This window comes from Leucopleurus acutus, assembly GCF_964270905.1.
Source record: "Leucopleurus acutus genome assembly, chromosome: 2".
In the NCBI taxonomy this organism is placed as follows: Eukaryota; Metazoa; Chordata; class Mammalia; order Artiodactyla; family Delphinidae; genus Leucopleurus; species Leucopleurus acutus.
The window spans coordinates 27,101,677-27,121,223 of NC_139143.1; the positions used below are offsets into that span (position 1 = coordinate 27,101,677).

At 34.9% G+C, this 19,547-nt stretch overlaps 1 protein-coding gene across 1 annotated transcript in view; it reads right to left on the reverse strand.

Moving 5' to 3' along the window:
• Positions 1 to 19,547, reverse strand: part of CATSPERE (catsper channel auxiliary subunit epsilon) — a gene marked incomplete at both ends in the record, with an annotated part of 242,671 nt that overhangs the window by 101,166 nt on the left and 121,958 nt on the right. Inside the window, one exon of the mRNA XM_082833795.1 lies at positions 4,504 to 4,981. Coding sequence (XP_082689921.1) covers positions 4,504 to 4,981 — 478 coding nt within the window. The remainder of the gene's footprint in view (positions 1 to 4,503; positions 4,982 to 19,547) is intronic.

Here is a 19,547-nt window from a genome sequence, read left to right on the forward strand (position 1 = left end):
GGCTAGTGCCAGCTTACTATTGGGCAGAACTGGGTCCTCAGGTCTGGCTGCAGGGCCCAGGGGCCCCAGAGCTGATTTCAGATTGCTGATGGGTGGGTCCAGTTCCTAACACAGCTGGATGTTGGGTCCAGAATGTAGGTTCAGGTTCCAGCTGGTCACAAGGTTGGTGCTGGTCCACTGGGTCCCCAGGTTGTGGGTTGTGGTTGTCCTGTGGCTAGTGTCTGCCCTCTGGTGGGTGAAGCTGGTCCCAAGGCTAGAGCAGGCTTTCTGGTGGCTGGTGCCTGCTCACTGGTGGTATAGCTGCATCCTGGGGTCTCTGGCTACAAGGCCTTCTGGGCTCCAGGTTTAGTGCTTGAGCTCTGGTGTGTGGGTCCAGGTCCTGGGCCTTCTGATGGGCAGGGCTGTGTCCAGGAGTGGCTGTGGGCTCTGGGGGTCTTAAGGCAGCCTGTCTGCTGGTGGGCAGGGCTGTGTCCCCACCTAGTTAGTTGCTTGGCCCAAGGTATCCCAGTAGTGGTGGCTACAGGCTGTTGGGCAGGGGCAGGGTGGGATCCTGAAGCTAATAAACTAGAGGGAGAATTCCAAAATGATGCTTGCCAGCACCAGGGTCCATGTGGTATGAGAGCTTTCAAAAATGGCTGTGGCCAGTGTCTGTGTCCCCAGCATGAGCTTCATTTTCCTCCTGCCTCTCCAGGAGACTCTCCAAGATCAGCAGGTAGGTCTGACCCAGGATCCTTTCAAATTACAACTTCTGCTCTGGGTCCTGGAGCATGTGACATTCTCTGAGTCTCTATTTCCCACAGTTCTCCAGGACTCCTGAAAGTAAGCGCCACTGGCCTTCAAACCCAAATGTTCTGGGGAGTAATCATCTGGTGCTGGGGAACACAATGTGGGGTTCAGACTGCTCACTCCTTGGGGAGAACCTCTGCAATTATAATTACTCTCCTGTTTGTGGGCTGCCCAGAGACATGGGACTTGAGTATACTGTGACTCTGTCCCTCCTACCTGTCTCATTGTGGTTCCTCCTTTATATCTTTAGTTGTAGATCTTTTCTGGCAGGTTCTGGTCTTTTTCATCAATAGTTATTCTGTAAATAGTTGTAATTTTTGTGTGCTTGTGAGAGTAGGTGAGCTCAGGTCCTTCTACTCTGTCATCTTATCTGATTTCACCTGTTATATTTTGAATTTGCTTTTAAAAATGTCTGGATAAATTCACAGGAACTTGTTAATAGTGGGTTATCTGAGAAATGGAAATAGTGAAGGCTGAGGACCTTTAACTTCATATCTCATATACTTATAAACTGTTTAAACATTTTATTTCAGCATTTCTGAATGGCTTTCAGTACAATATTCAAACTTTAAGGTCCTCTAAAATCTATCCCCAATTTTTCATTCTGACCTTATCTTCTTTTCACTATGGTCTTTTAAAAACACAAATATCTGGGCTTCCCTGATGGTGCAGTGGTTGAGAGTCTGCCTGCCGATGCAGGGGACACGGGTTCGTGCCCCGGTCCGGGAAGGTCCCACATGCCACAGAGCAGCTGGGCCCATGAGCCATGGCCGCTGGGCCTGTGCGTCCAGAGCCTGTGCTCCGCAATGGGAGAGACCACAACAGTGAGAGGCCCGCGTACCACACACACAAAAAAACCCCAAAAAACTCAAAAAAACAAAAAACAAAACCACAAATATCCTGCTTCTCTCTTGCTTAAAACTCTTTAGAACTCCCTAGAGGCCTTAGAAGAAGGTCCAATTTCTTCATGCAACTTTTGAAATCTTTAATAATCTGGACTCTATTTCTCCAGAAGAGACTCATCCCTTTTCTCTCTGCAGAACTCTGTTTCAGCCGTTTATCATCTTTCAAGTTCTGGGAAGTACCCTGTTATCTCTGTCTCTGGGTCACTGGGCACACCAATCTCATCTATTGTCTTTATTGTCTAACCCCGGCTTATTCAGCAGATCTCAGTTTAGATACCACTTCCCTACCTCAAGGCAGCCTTCCCTACTTCCATGTCTCCCAATTTAGGTAAGGTACTCAATCTGTGTGTTTCCATAGCACCCTATATTTTCTCTATCATAGAATTAAACATGTTGCTTTATTTGCATGTTAACTTGTCTTTATCCTATGTAATTTTGTAAACTCTGGGAGGGTGGGAATTGTGTTCAAATTACCACTATATCTCCAACCCCTAGCAGAATGCCTCACAAATAGTGGTGCTCAATGAATATTTTTCAATTATTTGTTCCAAAAAGTATGTATTATATACTGTTCTAGGTATTGTGGGTAAAGCAGCAAATACAATGAAAACATTTTTTTGGTGGAAGATTCAGCTAACAAATAAGTACACATATAATTTGTTAGGTGATGATAAGTGCTGTGAACAAAATAAAGAAATGTAAGGTACAGAGCAGGGGAGTTGGGTCAGGGTCAGGGAAGAGCTCTCTGATAAGGTGACATTTGGACTTAAACCTGAATTAAGTACAAGAGTTATGTAGATATCAAAGTGAGGAATATTCTTGGCAGTAGATATCCAGGGAAACAGTAGATATCCAAGGAATAGCAAAGAGGCCAGTATGGCTAAGTAACACTGAACAAAGGGTCGAGGGACAGGAGATGACATCAGAGTCCTGGGCCAGATCACATATTGTTTTTCAGGTGATGCTAAAGGTTTTAGATTTTATTCTGAGTGATATAAGAAGCAAATGAGTGTTTTAAGCAGAGGAATAATATGATTTTGCATATATTTTCAAAGGCTCACTCTGGCTGCTAGGTGGACTGTGGTTAGGGATGGGGATGCAAGGATAAAAAATGAGAGACCACTTAAAAAACTCTTGTATGTACGGGCTAGAGAGGATAGGGGATTGAACTGGAGTGGGAATGGTGGAAAAAGGTTAGATATTAGATACATTTTTTAGATATAGCCAACAGGATTTGATAATGGCTTGTTTGTGGGATGTTAAAGGGGAGGATTCAAGGATGAGGTCATGATTTGTGGCTGGAAGAAAAGAAGTGCTGTTTACTCAATAGGGGAGGGCTAGGGATGAAGCAGGTTGAAGTGTGGGTGAGGGAAACAAGGATTCATTTTTGGATATGTTAGTCTGAGATGCCCACTAGTCATCCAAGTGAAGGTATCAAGAAGGTAGTAGGAAATAGTAGTTTGGAGTTCAGGCTAATTATCATGGCTGGAGGGCAAAGAATGAATGTAAATAGAGTTCAGAAGATGTCTGAAAACCAAACCCTGAGGTACTTCTCCATTTAGGAATTAAGAAAATGAGAATGGAAAAGAGGCTGAGGAGGAATAGCTAGTGAAGTAGGAGGAAGAACAAAAAAGTGATACCCTAAAATTCAGTGAAAAAAAAGTGTTTCAAGAAAAAGGCCATGTTGAATTATTTCAAATGCTGCTGCCAGATCATGAAAGATGACTGAAAATTGGCCACTGGATTAGCAAAGTGGAAGTCATTGAAAAGCTTGATAAGGGCAGTTTCTGAGAAAATTTGATTAGAGTGGATTCAAGAGAGAATGAGAGGAAAGAGGAAAAAGTAAAACTAGGCAATACTTCCTTGGAGTTTTGTAAAGGGGAGCAGCAAAACTGGATGGTTGAGAGTTGAAGAATGATATGGGGTCAAGAAAGACTAATTACAAATTACAGTGATATCTACTTTAAATTTCATGGCTAATTTATCTCCTAACAAGATTCCTTGAGGATTAAACTTTTTATTTCTTTGCATTCCCTATAATGTTTAGTACACTGCCTCAGGAATAATAACATGAAGAATAACTACTATTAATTGAAGGTTTACCACTTGCCAAGTATTATTCTAAGCATTTTATATACAATCCCTTATCTAATCAACATGACAGTCCTATATTCTAGATTAGAAAACGGAGGCTTGGAAATGTTAAATGACATGTTCATCGACTTGAAAACAGATCTATTTAACTCTACAACACCTGTTATAGATTAATTGAATTGTGTCCCCTCAAAAAAGATATGTCGAACTTCTAACTCCAAATACTACTTCAGAATGTGACCATATTTGGAAATAGGGTCATTATAGATATAATTATTTAAGATGAGGTCATACTGGAATAGGGTTGGCCCTGGTGTCCTTATAACAAGACGACATGTGAAGACACAAGAATTCTATGTGATGACAAACGCAGCAATTGGAATTATGCAGCTGCAAGCCAAGGAATGAAAAGGTTTGCCAGCAAGTGACTAGAAGCTAGGAAAGATTCCCTAGCTTTCAGAGGGAGTATGGCCCTGCCAACACTTCTAGCCTTTAGAACTGAGACAATAAATTTCTGCTGCTTTAAGTTTGCCATTTTGCTTTGTGAGATCCTACTTAACATTAATAGAATTTTAAAGATTAATAGAATTTTAAAAGTGGTAAAACAGCACCTTTATCAAAAGCACCATATATTAATACATTAAAATTATTACATCTTCATAAGCAAGATATCTATTATGAAATCTAGAATAATTTTTGCAAAATGAGAATACCTTACCCATAAAAACATCATGAATAGTGCTGTTTTGTGATAATCTTGATAGATTTCCAAATTCCGTAGGTGTTTGTAAAACTCCAGTATCTGTGAAATTATGATAATAATAGTAGATCCTATGTTTGTCCCATAGTATTAATTCTGGCATTGCTGAATATATAAAATTTGGAATTAAAAAGGTGTCAGTAGTGACATCTAATGCAAAGTCTTGGAATACCCACTGTTTTGTATCTTCATTGTATATCACTAGGTAAATCGTTTTGGTGATGTTACATGTAATGCAGTAATTTAGTAACAAGGCAAGTTCCAAAGGGTGTCCTGTATACTCAACATTGTGTATAGTCAGAGTAGCAGCTGATGACATATTTAGAAGTTCTTTCAGTTCTTCAGTAGTTATTATTTTAACAAATTTAAGCAAAGCATATCCAAGATAAACCTCATTTTCTGTCCAGATTGCCATGCTGCTTCTTCTTCCTTTATTCTGTGACAAAATTGAAAATAATTAGACAATCTTTGATTTTATGGACAGTGTTAGCAGTTCCCATCTTCTAATTTGCTACATTTAAAAATAAAACAGTAACTACTAAGATTTAATTTTTATTATATTTCTGACTAATACTTCAGACCTAGAAATATATTACATGAAAATATATTACACGCAAGCATACAAATAAATTATTCCAGTGATTTTATTATTTTATATACTTTTTCTATCAGTAGAAATAATTATTCTTAATTCCCTTTTAAATTCTCAAAGATCATAAACCTTCTCTTTTCTTATGTGTTTATCCACTCTGGCCAGAAGTGCCCCTTTGACCCTGATGTTTACTGAGGTCAAGATATAAGGACACGGGCTTCCCTGGTGGTGCAGTGGTTGAGAGTCCACCTGCCGATGCAGGGGACACAGGTTCGTGCCCCGGTCCAGGAAGATCCCACATGCCGCAGAGCGGCTGGGCCCATGAGCCATGACCGCTAAGCCTGCGCATCTGGAGCCTGTGCTCCACAATGGGAGAGGCCACAACAGTGAGAGGCCCGTGTACCAGAAAAACAAAAAGCAAAACAAAACAAAATGATATAAGGACACTTACATAGACAGAGGAATGGATAAAGAAGATGTAGTACATATGCACAATGGAATATTACTCAGCCATTAAAAAGAATGAAATAATGCCATTGGCAGCAATACGAATGGACCTAGAGATTGTCATACTGAGTGAAGTAAGTCAGAGAAAGAGAAAATATCATATGATATTGCTTATATGCAGAATCTGAAAAAAAAGATACAAATGAACTTATTTACAAAACAGAAACAGACTCACAGATTTAGAGAAAAAACTTATGGTTACCAGGGGGGAAGCATAGAGGGGAGGGATAGTTAGGGAGTTTGGGATTGACATGTACACACTGCTATATTTAAAATAAATAACCAACAAGGAAAAAAAATTATAAGGATACTTCAAACATCATTTTTGGAATTCAAACTTCCTTGGCTAAAGAGAAGAGAGAACTTAAAACCTGAGAGAAAACAATACTACCATTTTATGGACACTGTTAGAGAGGAAGGCCATGCACAGACTGCTATGTTTGAAATTCAGTGGAAGTAATTTCATTTAGGGAGTCAAGGTCTCCCTTTCCCCCTGTCTCCCCTCCCCAACTGTTTCTAATTCTTAAAGATTTTTACTTAAAGTGTAGCTTCTTTGTCCATGACAATCAACAGGAGTCTTTTGTGCACATCTTGTCTCCCTAAATAAATTTGTACATTTATTTAATGTACAAATATTTAGTCTATACTCAAACAGGATGTAGACAGAAATCGAACTGATAATTTTAAAAAAAGAGACCATTTGGGGTAAAAAGACATTTTACCAAACAAAGATTCAATGTAAAGCTTAGAACTTCTGTTGCTAAAAATGAGTGTGAAACAATTCTCAAAAGGGAAATAGATTAGAAACAAAATGATGAGCCCTTTATAGAAAAGACACAGCTATTCTCACTATTCTTGGCAGAGGGATGGGAAGGGGAATTTGTCATAAACACGATAGATGGGAATTCCAATTAGCCCCAGCCATGGAATGAATTTCACCCACCCAAAACTCTTTCCTATAGATCTTCAATTAGTGCTTGGGTATAGTAAGCCAAGGTCTTGGGGCAAAGCAGGAAAGCTGAGTAATCCCTCTGATGCAGTCAGGGTCTCTCCCAAATATAAAGCAGTAACCTCTTGAAGATGGGGAGGGGGCAGGCAGCAAGGCAGCAAAGTAGCAAAGTTGAGAGAAATCCATCAGCATTCTGGATGCTCAGCTACCATAGACAGGGAGTAGGATAAGAGAGCTGAGAAAAACTCTCCCTCTGAGATATGTGTGGCCTTTACTGAAAGTATAAAGCAGTCTCCATGCTAAATTGGGGTCAGGGAATCAGGAGAGAGAGATAGAGATCTCCCAAGGCAAGAAAATCCAGGGACTGAGGAGAGAGGAAAGAGAAATCTTCAGTGATTAAGAAAAAAAAAAAAAAGCTGGCAGCTAGACTATAGAGCAGAGATGGCTCTTCTAGGGTTTGGAAAGCTGGTGATTCAGTTGTGAAATATGAAGAGATCTCTGGAATCCTGTCAGTGCTAAGATACCAGGCATGGCAAAAAAGAAAATAGCTATGATAAAACACTGAATATCTAGTGGAAATATGAGCAAAAAGAATGCAGAGATGGGGAATTACAGCTAAGATACATAAATGATAAAAAGATAGAATGGAAATGCTAGAAATTAAAAATATGATACCAGGAATAAAGAAATTATTAGATGGATTTAAGAGTAAACTGAGAAAAGCAGAGGAAAAGAGCAGTGAATTTGAAGAGAGGTTAATAGCATGTAATCAAACTGAAATACAAAGAACAAAAGCAGAGTTGAAAAAAAATTAACTGGTCATCTGAGATCTGTGGGACTATATTAACTGGTCTCATATATATGTTTTTGGAATCCAAGAAGAAGAGGAAAAAGAGAATAGTGCTGAAGAAGTATTTGAAGAAATAATGTCCAAGAACACCAAAAATTAATGAAAGACATAATCCCAGAAATCCAAGAAGTTCAACTCAACCTCAAACAGGATAAATACAAAGGAAATTACACTTAGGCACATAATAAAAGTGCTGAAAACCAAAGATAAAAGGAAAACTCTAAAGCAGCAACAAGTAAAAAGACACATTATATATTTGAGAACAGTGACATGAATAATGACTCACTTCTTACCAAAAATGATGAAAGCCATAAGATAACAGAATGATGTCTTTATAAATTGCTTTTAAAACAATTGAAAAACAACAAAAACCACCTGTCATCCTATAATTCTGTATTCGGTGGAAAATGTCCTTCAAAAATGAAGGAAAAAAATAGACACTTTGATACAGACAAATGCTGAGAGAACATGCAATACAAGAAATTTTAAAGACGTTCTTCAGGTTGAAGGGAAATGAAACCAGGAAGAACACTGGATGTACAGACAGAAATAAAGTGCACACGGGAAGGTATATATAAAAAACTTATTTTGCTATCAGTTTATATCTATATATCTTTATCACAATTGACTTTTTAAAGCAAAAATATTAACACGGTATTTTGGGATTTATAGCATATTTAGAAATAAATATGAGACCAGAGTGCAAAGGATGGGTGGGGTATAAATGGAGTTGTATTGTTATAAGGTTTTTACACTGTTGTGAAGTAAATTTTCTTTAAATTTAGATTCTGATAAATTAAAGATGATTATTGTAAAGTGAAGTGCAACTACTAAAAAATAATTTTGAATTAAAAAGAAATCAATATAGGAGACAACATAGAAATACTGAAAATACATGATTCATCCAGAAGAAGACAAGAAACAAAGGAACAAAGAACAAGAGGCATTAATAGAAAACAAATGCCAAGATGGCAGACTTAACCCCAACCTTAGCAATAGTTATATTAAACTTAAGTGAACTAGCTATTAAAATTTGAAGGCAGATATTGTCACACTGGAGAAAAAGCAAGACCCTATATGCAGTTTACAAGAAATATAAAGTCACAGACAGGTTGATAGTAAAATAATAGAAAAACTTACATCATATAAGCATGAAACATAAGAAAGCTAGTACAGCTATATTATTATATATAAATAAAACCAAGTGAAATATCACTTCACACCTGCTAAAAGAGTTTAAATAATAATGACTGGACACACTAAAGGTTGGTGAGATGTGGAAGTAAATGAAAAAAGGCAGCTATAAATATTTTATAATGTCTTAATTACTATAGCTTTATAATAAATTTTGATACATGGTAGAAGAATTCCTTTGCCCCAACCCCCTCCTAACTCTCAGCCCTTTACTCCATCATATACCTTTTAGAATCATTTTCTGATTTCCACAAAGGAACATTGCATCAAATCTATAGATAAGTTTAGGAAGATCTAAAAATTTTAGAATATTCTGCATTCCAACAAAGATCTCACACATTTTTTAGTGGCATTTATTTCTAGGTAAGTTTTTTGTTCTACCCTGGATTGCCATATGACTTTTAGAATCAACTTCTCAATTTCTATAAAAGCCCTCTAGGATTTTAATTGAAGTTGTGCTGCATTTCTCAAGAATTGACATTTTAACAATATTGAGTTTTTTCCACCTATGAACATGATACATTTCCCCATGTAAGTCTTTTACTTCACTCAATAATATATATAGTTTTTAAGTGTATATATTTGCACATCTTTTGTCAGATTTAACCCTAAGTATTTAATACTTTTGAATCTATTTTAAACAGTATTTTAAAAAATTTCCATTTATGATTGTTCATTTATATGTTTATATATTTCATATACAAAATTAACTTGTTATATTTCATATAAAAATGTAATTGATTTTTATACATTGATCATGTATACTGAAATCTGGTAAACACACTTATTAGCCCTGATAGCTTTTTGAAAAATAGATTTCATAAGCTTTTCTATATCTAATAATGTTTGAATAAAGACACTTTCCTTTTCAATACAGATTCCTTTTACTTGTTTCTTAACTCACTGCACCTGTTAGAACTGTCAGTACAATGTTGAATAGAAGTGGTGTGGGTAAACATTCTCACCTTGTTCTTTATTTTAAGCAAGAAAGGGAAGAAAGAAACAAAGGAACAAATGGTGTTAATAGAAAATACCAAATGGTAAGTTTAACCAACAACAGCAATAATTACATTAAATCTGAGCAGACTGAATAGTCTTTTACCATTATACAATGCTATCTTAAGGTTTTTCATAAAGATTCCTTGTTAAGTTGAGAAAGTTCTCTTTTATACTTAATTTGCTGATTTTTAAAATCAATTGTGTATATTGGATTTTGTCAAATGCTTTTATGCACCTATTGAGGTGATCATATAGTTTTTCTTTTGTTATTTTCTAATAAGGTGAATTACATTGATTGACTTTCTATTGTAAATCACTCTTTCATTCCTAAGATAAATCCTACTTGGTCATGATATATTTTCCTTTTTATATATATTTGGATCTGGTTTACTAAAACTTTGTTTATAACTTTTAAATCTTTGTTTATAAGAGATATTGGTATGCAGTTTTATATTCTTGTAATGTGTTATTTATTCTTGGTTGTGGTATCACATAATGCTGGTCTCATAGAATAAATAAGGAAGTGTCCCACACCCCCTTCAATTTTCTGAAAGAGTTTAGAAATGGTGTCATTTATTTTGAAAATATATAATTCACTGGTGAAATACTCTTGGTCTAAAGTTTTATTTGTGGGAAGGTTTTTAAATAACAAATTAAATTTCTTTCATTGATATAGGGGTATTCATGTTACCTATTTGTCTTAGGGAAGCTTTGGTAGTTTGTGTAAATTTGTTTTAACTTTGTATTTAAAGTTGTTTAACTTGGCCCCACTGTGAAACAGGTTGGCACCAGCAAAGAACCCACCTGATCCATGCAGATAACTACACAGAAACCCAGCCCTGTCCTCCAATGGGCTGCAGAAGCCCCATACCCATTGGGCCACACAGCCAACTGAGCAGGAAGCCTACCCTGCTCTCCAGTGGGCCCACAGCCACCACCCAAAGAGCAGCCTCACAGCCAACTTGGCGAGGTCCCAGCCCCACTGACCAGCACACTCACAGTAGTCAGCCCCACCAAAACAGAAATGTGTATTCAGCCTACATCAGGGCTACCACTAAAGCATATAGTTCTGGTGAACAGAGGGGTGTGCTGCTGGGTCCCATAGAATGTCTCCTACATAAAGCCACTTCTATAAGATCAGGAAACATAACTGACCTACCTAACAAATAGAAGTAAACAACAAAGAATTGGGAAAATGAGACAGAAGAATATGTTCCAAATGAAGAAACATAGCAAAATCCCGAAATAGAATGAAGTGAAGTGGAGATAAGCAATATATCTGACAAAGTGTTCAAGATAATGAATATAAAATGTTCAATGAATTTGGGAGATGAATGAATGAACACAGTAAGAATTTCAACAGAGTTACAAAATATAAAAAAGAACCAAACAGAGCAGAAGAATACAATAGCTGAAATTAAAAAATAGCCTAGAAGGAATCAACAGTAGATTAGATGATACAGAGGAACAAATCAGTGATCAGGGACAGAGTAGTGAAAACCACATGAACTGAACAGAAGAAAGAAAAGAATTTTAAAATGAGGATACTTTAAGAGACCTCTTGGACAACATCAAGCATACTAACACTTGCATTATTGGGGAGAAGAGAGAAGGGAGGAGAAGAGAGAAAGAAAGAGGCAGAGAATTTTTGAAGAAATAAGAGCAGAAACCTTCACTAACCTGAGAAAAGAAACAGACATTCAGGTCCAGGAAGCACAGAGAGTCCCAAACAAGATGAAGAGCAAGACAAGGTATAATTAAAATGACAAAAAATTAAAGATAAAGAGAGCATCTTAAAAGCAGCAAGAGAAAAGCAACTAGTTATATACAAGGAACTACCATAAGAGAATTACCTGACTTTTCAGGATAAATGCTACAGGTCAGAAGGGAGCGGCACAATATACTGAAAGAGATGAAAGAAAAAAATGTACAACCAAAAATACCTGGCAAGGCTATAATTTAGATTTGAAGGAGGAATAGACTTTTACAGACAAACAAAAGATAAAAGTGTTCAGCACCACTAAACTGGCTTTATAAGAAATGTTAAACAAACTTATCTAAATGGAAAAGAAAAGGCTACAACTAGAAATATAAAAATTGTAAAAGGATAAATCTCACTGGTAGAGGCAAACATACAGTAAAGATAGCCAGCCACTTATAAAGCTATTAGGAAGGTTTAAAGATAAAAGTAGAAAAATAATCTATATCCACAATAGGTAGTTAAGGGATACATAAACAAAAAGATGTAAAAAAGATTTCAAAAAAATTTAAAAAAAGGGAGTGGGTAAAAAGGTAGGTTGGTTAGAATGTGCTCAATTTTAGACCATCAACTTAAAATAATCACACATCTATATATAGGTTGTTATATATGAACGTCATGGTAACTGCAAACCAAAAACCTATAATAGATAAACACATAAAAGGAATACAAACATAACACTAAAGATAGTCATCAAATCATAAGTAAAGTGAACAAAAGAAGAAGAAAGGAACAAAAAAGAACTACAAAAACAAATGGAAAACAACAAAATGGCAATAAGTACATACCTATCAATATTATGTAAATGGACTAAATGCTCCAATCAAAAGACATAGAGTAGCTAAATGAATACAAAAACAAGGCCCATATATAAGCTATTTACAAGAGACTCACTTCATATCTAAAGACACATGCAAACTGAAAGTGAGGGGATGGAAAAAGGTATTTCATTCAAATGGAAATAAAAAGAAAGCTGAGGTACAATATTTATAACAGGCAAAATAGACTTTAAAACAAAGACCATAACAAGAGACAAAGAAAGACATTACATAATGATAAAGGGATCAATCCAAGAAGAAGATATAACTATTGTCAATATATATACACCCAACGTAGGGCACCTAAATACATAAAGCAAATATTAACACACATAAGAGAGAAACTGACAGTAATGTAATAAAAGTAGGGACTTTAAGACCTCAGTTATATCAACAGATAGATCATCTAGACAGAAAAACAATACGGAAACCCTGGCCTTAAATGATACATTAGACTATATGGAATTAATAGATATACACAAAACATTTCACCCCCAAATAGCAGAACACCCATTCTTTTCAAGTACACATAGAAAATTCCCCAGGATAGAACACAAGCTAGAGCAGAAAACAAGTCTCAATACATTGAAGAAGACTGAAATCATATCAAGCATCTTTATCAATCACAATGGTATGAGACTAGAAATCAATTATAATTAAAACAAAACTGTAAAAGCCACAAACACATGGAGTCTAAACAACATGGTATTAAACAACCAATGGGTTGAAGAAACAAAAGAGAAAATAAAAAATCTGGATACAAAAGAAAACAAAAACACTATGATCCAAAATCTATGGGATACAGCAAAAGCAGTTCTAAGAGGGAACTTTATAGTGATACAAGCCTACCTTTGGAAACAAGGAAAATCTCAAATGATCTAACTTTACACCTAAAAGAACTAGAAAAAGAAGAATAAACAAAGCCCAAAGTTTGTAGAAGGAAAGAAATAATGAAGATCAGGGCATAAATAAATAAAATCAGAGACTAAAAAGGCAATAGAAAAGATCAATGAAACTAAGAGTTAGCTCTCTGAAAAGATAAACAAAATTGATAAACCTTTAGCCAGACTCATCAAGAAAACAACCAAATAGCCTAAATCAATAAAATCAGAAACAAAAGAGAAGTGACAACTGATACCACAGAAATAAAAAGGAGCATAAGAGATTACTATTAACAATTACACACCAATGGAATGGACAATATAGAAAAATTGGATATACTCCTAGAACTTAACAACTACCCAAGAATGAATCAGGAAGAATGTATAAACAGACCAATTACCAGTAATTAACTTGAATCAGTAATTTAAAAACCTCCTAATAAACAAAAAAATTACATGTGAATTTTATCAAAATTTAAAGAAAAGTTAACATCTGTCTTTCTAAAATTATTCCAAAAAATTGAAGAAGAAGGAATGGTTCTGAAATCATTCCAAAGGTTGCATTACATGGATACCAGAAACCAAAGACACCATACAAAAAGAAAATTAGTGACTAATGTCACTAAATCAGTGACTAATGTCACTGATAAACATAGATGCAAAATTCCTCAACAAAATATTAGCAAACCAAATGCAGTAATATATTAAAAGGATCATACACCATGATCAAGTGGGATTAATCCAGGAATGCAAAAATGGTTCAATATTCAGAAATCAATTGATACACTACATTAACAAACTGAAGAATAAAAATTATATTATGATCATCTCAATAGATGCAGAAAAAGCTTTTGACAAAATTCAGCATACTTTCATGATAAAAACTCTTAACGAAGTAGGTATACAGGGAACATACCTCAACATAATAAACAGCATGTATGACAAACCCACAGCCAACACCAAACTAACAATGAAAAGCTAAAAGCATTTCTTCTAAGATCAAGAATGAGACAAGGATGTCCACTCTCACAACTTTTATTTAACCTAGTAATGGAAGCCATGGCAATCAAATATGAAAAAGAAATAGAAAGAATCCAAATTGGAAAGGAAGAAGTAAAACTGTCACTGCTTACAGGTGACATGAAACTATACATAGAAAATCCTATAGACTACTGACTCCAACAAACAAACAAACAAAAAACAACCCCCCCAAAAAACACCAGAAAACAAAAACCATTACAACTAATAAATGAATTCAGTAAAGTTGCAGGAAGCAAAATTAATATAAAGAAACCTGTTGCTTTTCTATACACTAATAATGAACTATCAGAAAGAGAAATTAAGAAAACAATCCCATTTACAATTGCATAAAAAGATTAAATATCTAGGAATAAATCTAACCAAAAAGGTCAAGACTTGAAAAATATTAGACATTGATGAAAGAACTTGAAGACAACACAAAAACTGGAAAGATATACCATGCTTATGGACTGGAAGAATTAATGTTGTTAAAATGACCATATTATTCAAGGCAATATATAGATTCAACTCAATCCATATCAAAATACCAATGGCTAACACAACATTGTAAGTCAGCTCAATAAAATTTTAAAAAGATATTTAAAAGAATACCAATGGTATTTTTTTACAGAACAAGTAATTCTAAAATTTGTATGAAAATACAAAGTACCCCAAAGAGCCAAAACAATCATAAGAACAAAGCTGGAGGAACTATGCTCCCTGATTTCAAACACTACTACGTAGATACAGTCATCAAAACAGTATGGTACTGGCCCAAAAACAGACACAGAGATAAACAGAACAGAATAGAGGACCCCAAAATAACCCACACTTATATGATCAATTAATCTAAGACACAGGAGACAAGAACATATAATGGGGAAAAGACAGTCTCTTCAGTAAATGGTGTTGGCAAAACTGGACAGCAACATAAAAAAAAAATCAAACGCACATACAATCTCATACCACATATAAAAATAAACCCAAAATGGATGAACATTTAAATATAAGACCAGAAACTGTAAAAGTCCTAGAAGAAAACACAGTCAGTATGCTCTATGACATGGATTTTATTTTGGGGGATCTGTCTCCTCAGGCAAGGGCAACAAAAACAAAAGCAAACAAATTGTACTACATCAAACTAAAAAGCTTTTGCACAGTAAAGAAAACTATCAACAAAAGTAAAATGCAGCCTACTGAATAGGAGATGTTTGCATATTATATATCCAATAAGGGATTAATATCCAAAATATGTAAAGAAATCATACAACTCAACATCATAAAACAAATAACTAAAAAATGGGCAGAGAACCTGATTAGACATTTTTCCAAGGAAGACATACAGATGGCCAACAGACACATGAAAGATGCTCAGCATCACTAATCATAAGGGAAATGCAAATTAATACCAAAATGAGATAACACCTCATAACTGTCAGAATGGCTATAGTTTAAAAGACAACAATAAGTGTTGGTGAGGATGTGGAGAAAAGGGAACCTTGTGTAGTGTTGGCAGCGTTGTAAATTGGTGAAGTTACTATGGAAAACAGTATAGAGGTTCTAAAAAAGTTAAAAATAGTACTGCAATATGATCCAGAAATTTCACTTCTGGGTATTTACACAAAGAAAACAAAACCACTAATTTGAAAAGATATATACACACCAATGTTCATTGCAGCATTATTTGTAATAGTCAAGAATTGAAAGCAGTTTAAGTGTCCATGGATAGATGAATAGATAAAAAATATGTGATATAATCATAAAATAATATAATGGAAAATTGCTCTGCCATAAACAGAATGAAATCTTGCTATGTGTGAAACATGGTTGCATCTAGAGGGTATGCTAAGTGAAATAAGTCAGATTAAGATAAATACTGTATGATCTTACTTATGTGTGAAATCTAAAAAACAAAACAAACACACACACCAAAATAGAAATAGACACATAAGTACAGAGAACAAACTGGTAGTTCCGGGGTGTGGGTCGAGGAGGGGGGACTATGAAACAGATTAAGGGGGTTAGGAGGTACAAACCTTTGGTTATAAAATAAATAAGTCACAGGGGTGTAACAGATAGCATAAAGAATGTGGTCAATAATATTGTAATAACTTGTATGGGGACAGATGGTTAGTTACTAGACTTATTGTGGTGATCATCTCATAATGTATGCAAATGTCAAATCACTAAGTAGTACACCTGAAAGTAACATAATATTGTACATTGATTATATTTCAACTTAAAAAAGTTGTTTAAAACACTCTTTTTTAAAATTAATTTTTATTGGAGTATAGTTGCATTACAATGTTGTGTTAGTTTCTGCTGTACAGCAAAGTGAATCAGCTATATATATAAATATATCCCCTCCTTTCTGGATTTCCTTCCCATTTAGGTCATCAAAGAGCAATGAGTAGAGTTCCCTGTGCTATACAGTAGATTCTCATTAGTTATCTATTTTATACATAGTAGTGTATATATGTCAATCCCAATCTCCCAATTCATCCACTCCCACTTCCCCTCTTTGTGTCCATATGTTTGTTCTCTATGTCTGTGTCTCTATTTCTGTTTGTAAATTGGTTAATCTGTACAAATTTTCTAGATTCCACACATATGCATTAATATAGGATATTTTGTTTCTCTCTTTTTGACTTACTTCACTCTGTATGACAGTCTCTAGGTCCATCCACGTCTCTGCAAATGGCATAATTTTGTTCCTTCTTATGGCTGAGTAATATTCCATTGTACACATGTACCACATCTTCTTTATCCATTCCTCTGTTGATGGACATTTAGGTTGCTTCTGTGTCCTGGCTATTGTAAATAATGTTGCGATGAACACTGGGGTGCATGTATCTTTTTGAATTATGGTTTTCTCAGGGTATATGCCCAGTAGTGGGATTGCTGGGTCATATGGTAGTACTATTTTTAGTTTTCTTAAGGAACCTCCATACTGTTCTCCATAGTGGCTGTATCAATTTACTTTCCCACCAAGAGTGCAAGAGAATTCCCTTTTCTCCACACTCTCTCCAGCATTTGTTGTTTGTAGATTTCCTGATGATGCCCATTCTGACTTGTACCTCATTGTAGTTTTTCTTTGCATTTCTCTAATAATTAGTGATGTTGAGCATCTTTTCATGTGCCTCTTGGCCATCTGTATGTCTTCTTTGGAGAAATGTATATTTAGGTCTTCTGCCCATTTTCTAATTGGCTTGTTTGTTTTTCTGATATTGAGCTGTTTGTATATTTTGGAGATTAATACCTTGTCAGTTTCTTCATTTGCAAATATTTTCTACCATTCAGAGGGTTTTCTTTTCGTCTTGTTTGTGGTTTCCTTTGCTGTGCAAAAGCTTTTAAGTTTCATTAGGTCCCATTTGTTTATTTTTATTTTCATTATTCTAGGAGATGGGTCAAAAAAGACCTTGCTGTGATTTATGGCAAAGAGTGTTCTGCCTACGTTTTCTAGGAGTTTTATAGTGTCTGGCCATACATTTAGGTCATTAATCCATTTTGAGTTTATTTTTGTGTATGGTGTTAGGGAGTGTTCTAATTTCATTCTTTTACATATAACTGTCCAATTTTCCCAGCACCACTTACTGAAGAGACTGTCTTTTTTCCATTGTATATTCTTGCCTCCTTTGTCATAGATTAGGTGACCATATGTGTGTGGGTTTATCTCTGGGCTTTCTACTCTGTTCCATTGATTTACATATCTGTTTTTGTGCCAGTACCATACTGTCTTGATTACTGTAGCTTTGTAGTATAGCCTGAAAAACATTTTTTCTTACCTTAAAATAGCAGTAGACTTGGTAGTTAGTCCACTTCTCTCAATCCTAATATTGGTAATTTGTGGCTTTTAAAAAAATCTTTAGTCAGTCTAGATGAAAGGATAAAGAAGATGTGGTACATATATTCAATGGAATATTACTCAGCCATAAAAAGGAATGAAATTGGATCATTTGTAGAGACATGGATGGACCTAGAGACTGTCATACAGAGTGAAGTAAGTCAGAAACAGAAAAACAAATATCGTATATTAATGCATACATGTGGAATCTAGAAAAATGGGAGAGATGAACTGCTTGCAAGGCAGAAATAGAGACACAGATGTAGAGAACAAACGTATGGACACCAAGGGGGAAAGCGGGGGGTGGGGTGGTGGTGGTGGGACGGATTGGGAGATTGGGATTGAGATACATACACTAATATGTGTAAAATAGATAATGAATAAGAACCTGCTGTAGAAAAAAATAAAATAAAATTCCAAAATAAAAAAGGAGCCTGTGTGCTGCAACTAAGACTCAGTGCAACCAAATAAAACAAACAAAACAGACAAACAAATAAATAAATTTCCTCAGCAAATGAAAAAAACATCTTTAGTCAGTCTGGGTAAATAGTTATCAATTTTGTTGATCTCAAATAATCAGCATTTGGTTTCCCTGATTTTCTCTGCAGTTTCTGTTTTCTATGGCATTAATTTACACAATGATTTTTTCTATTTCCTTTCTTCTGTTACTTTTGGTTTAATTTGTGCATCTTTTTGCTATTTTATTAATGTGGAAGTAGAGATCATTGATTTGAGACATATCTCCTTTTCTAATACAGGGGAGTAATACTATAAACTTCCATCTAAATAGCGCTTTAGTACCGTACTGCCAATTTTGACATGTACTGTTATCATTTTCTTTCAGTTCAAAACACTTTCTAATTACTTTTTAAGAATTGTCTTTTGACTCATTGATTATTTAGAAGTGTGTCAATTTACTAATTTTTTTGATATTGCAGATATCCTTTTGCCATGGTTGCTAATTTAATTCCATTATTGTCAGAGAACACAAACCTTGTATGATCTGAATACTTTTAAACATATCTTGACTTGTTTTATGGCCTAGAACAATGATCTATCTTGGTAAATGTTCCATATGTAATTGAGAAGAATGCATATTTTGCTGCTTTTCTGAGTATTTTGACATGTTCTATTAATTTCAATTTGACCCAGATAGTTTACAGTGTTGTACAAGTCTTCTACTCACTGATTCTCTATTTGTTCAAATTCATTACTAAGAAGTATTAAAGCATTTGATTATAACTGTGGTTTTATCTGTTTATCCTTGAAGTTCTACTTTTTGCTACATATATTTGAAACTCTATAATTATGTTCATAATCATTTATGATTTTTATGTGTTTGTGATGAACTGACACTATAGCTATTGTGAGATGACCCTCTTTAACAGTGGTAATATTCTTTGCCCTGAAATATACTTTTATATTAATACAAATACCCTGGCTTTCTTTTAAATGATGTTATCATGTATACTTTTGTCTATCCTTTTATTTTATTGATTTATGTATTATTTTAAAATTTTTTAATTTTTTATTATTTTAACATATTTATTGGAGTATAATTGTTTTAAAATGGTGTGTTAGTGTCTGTT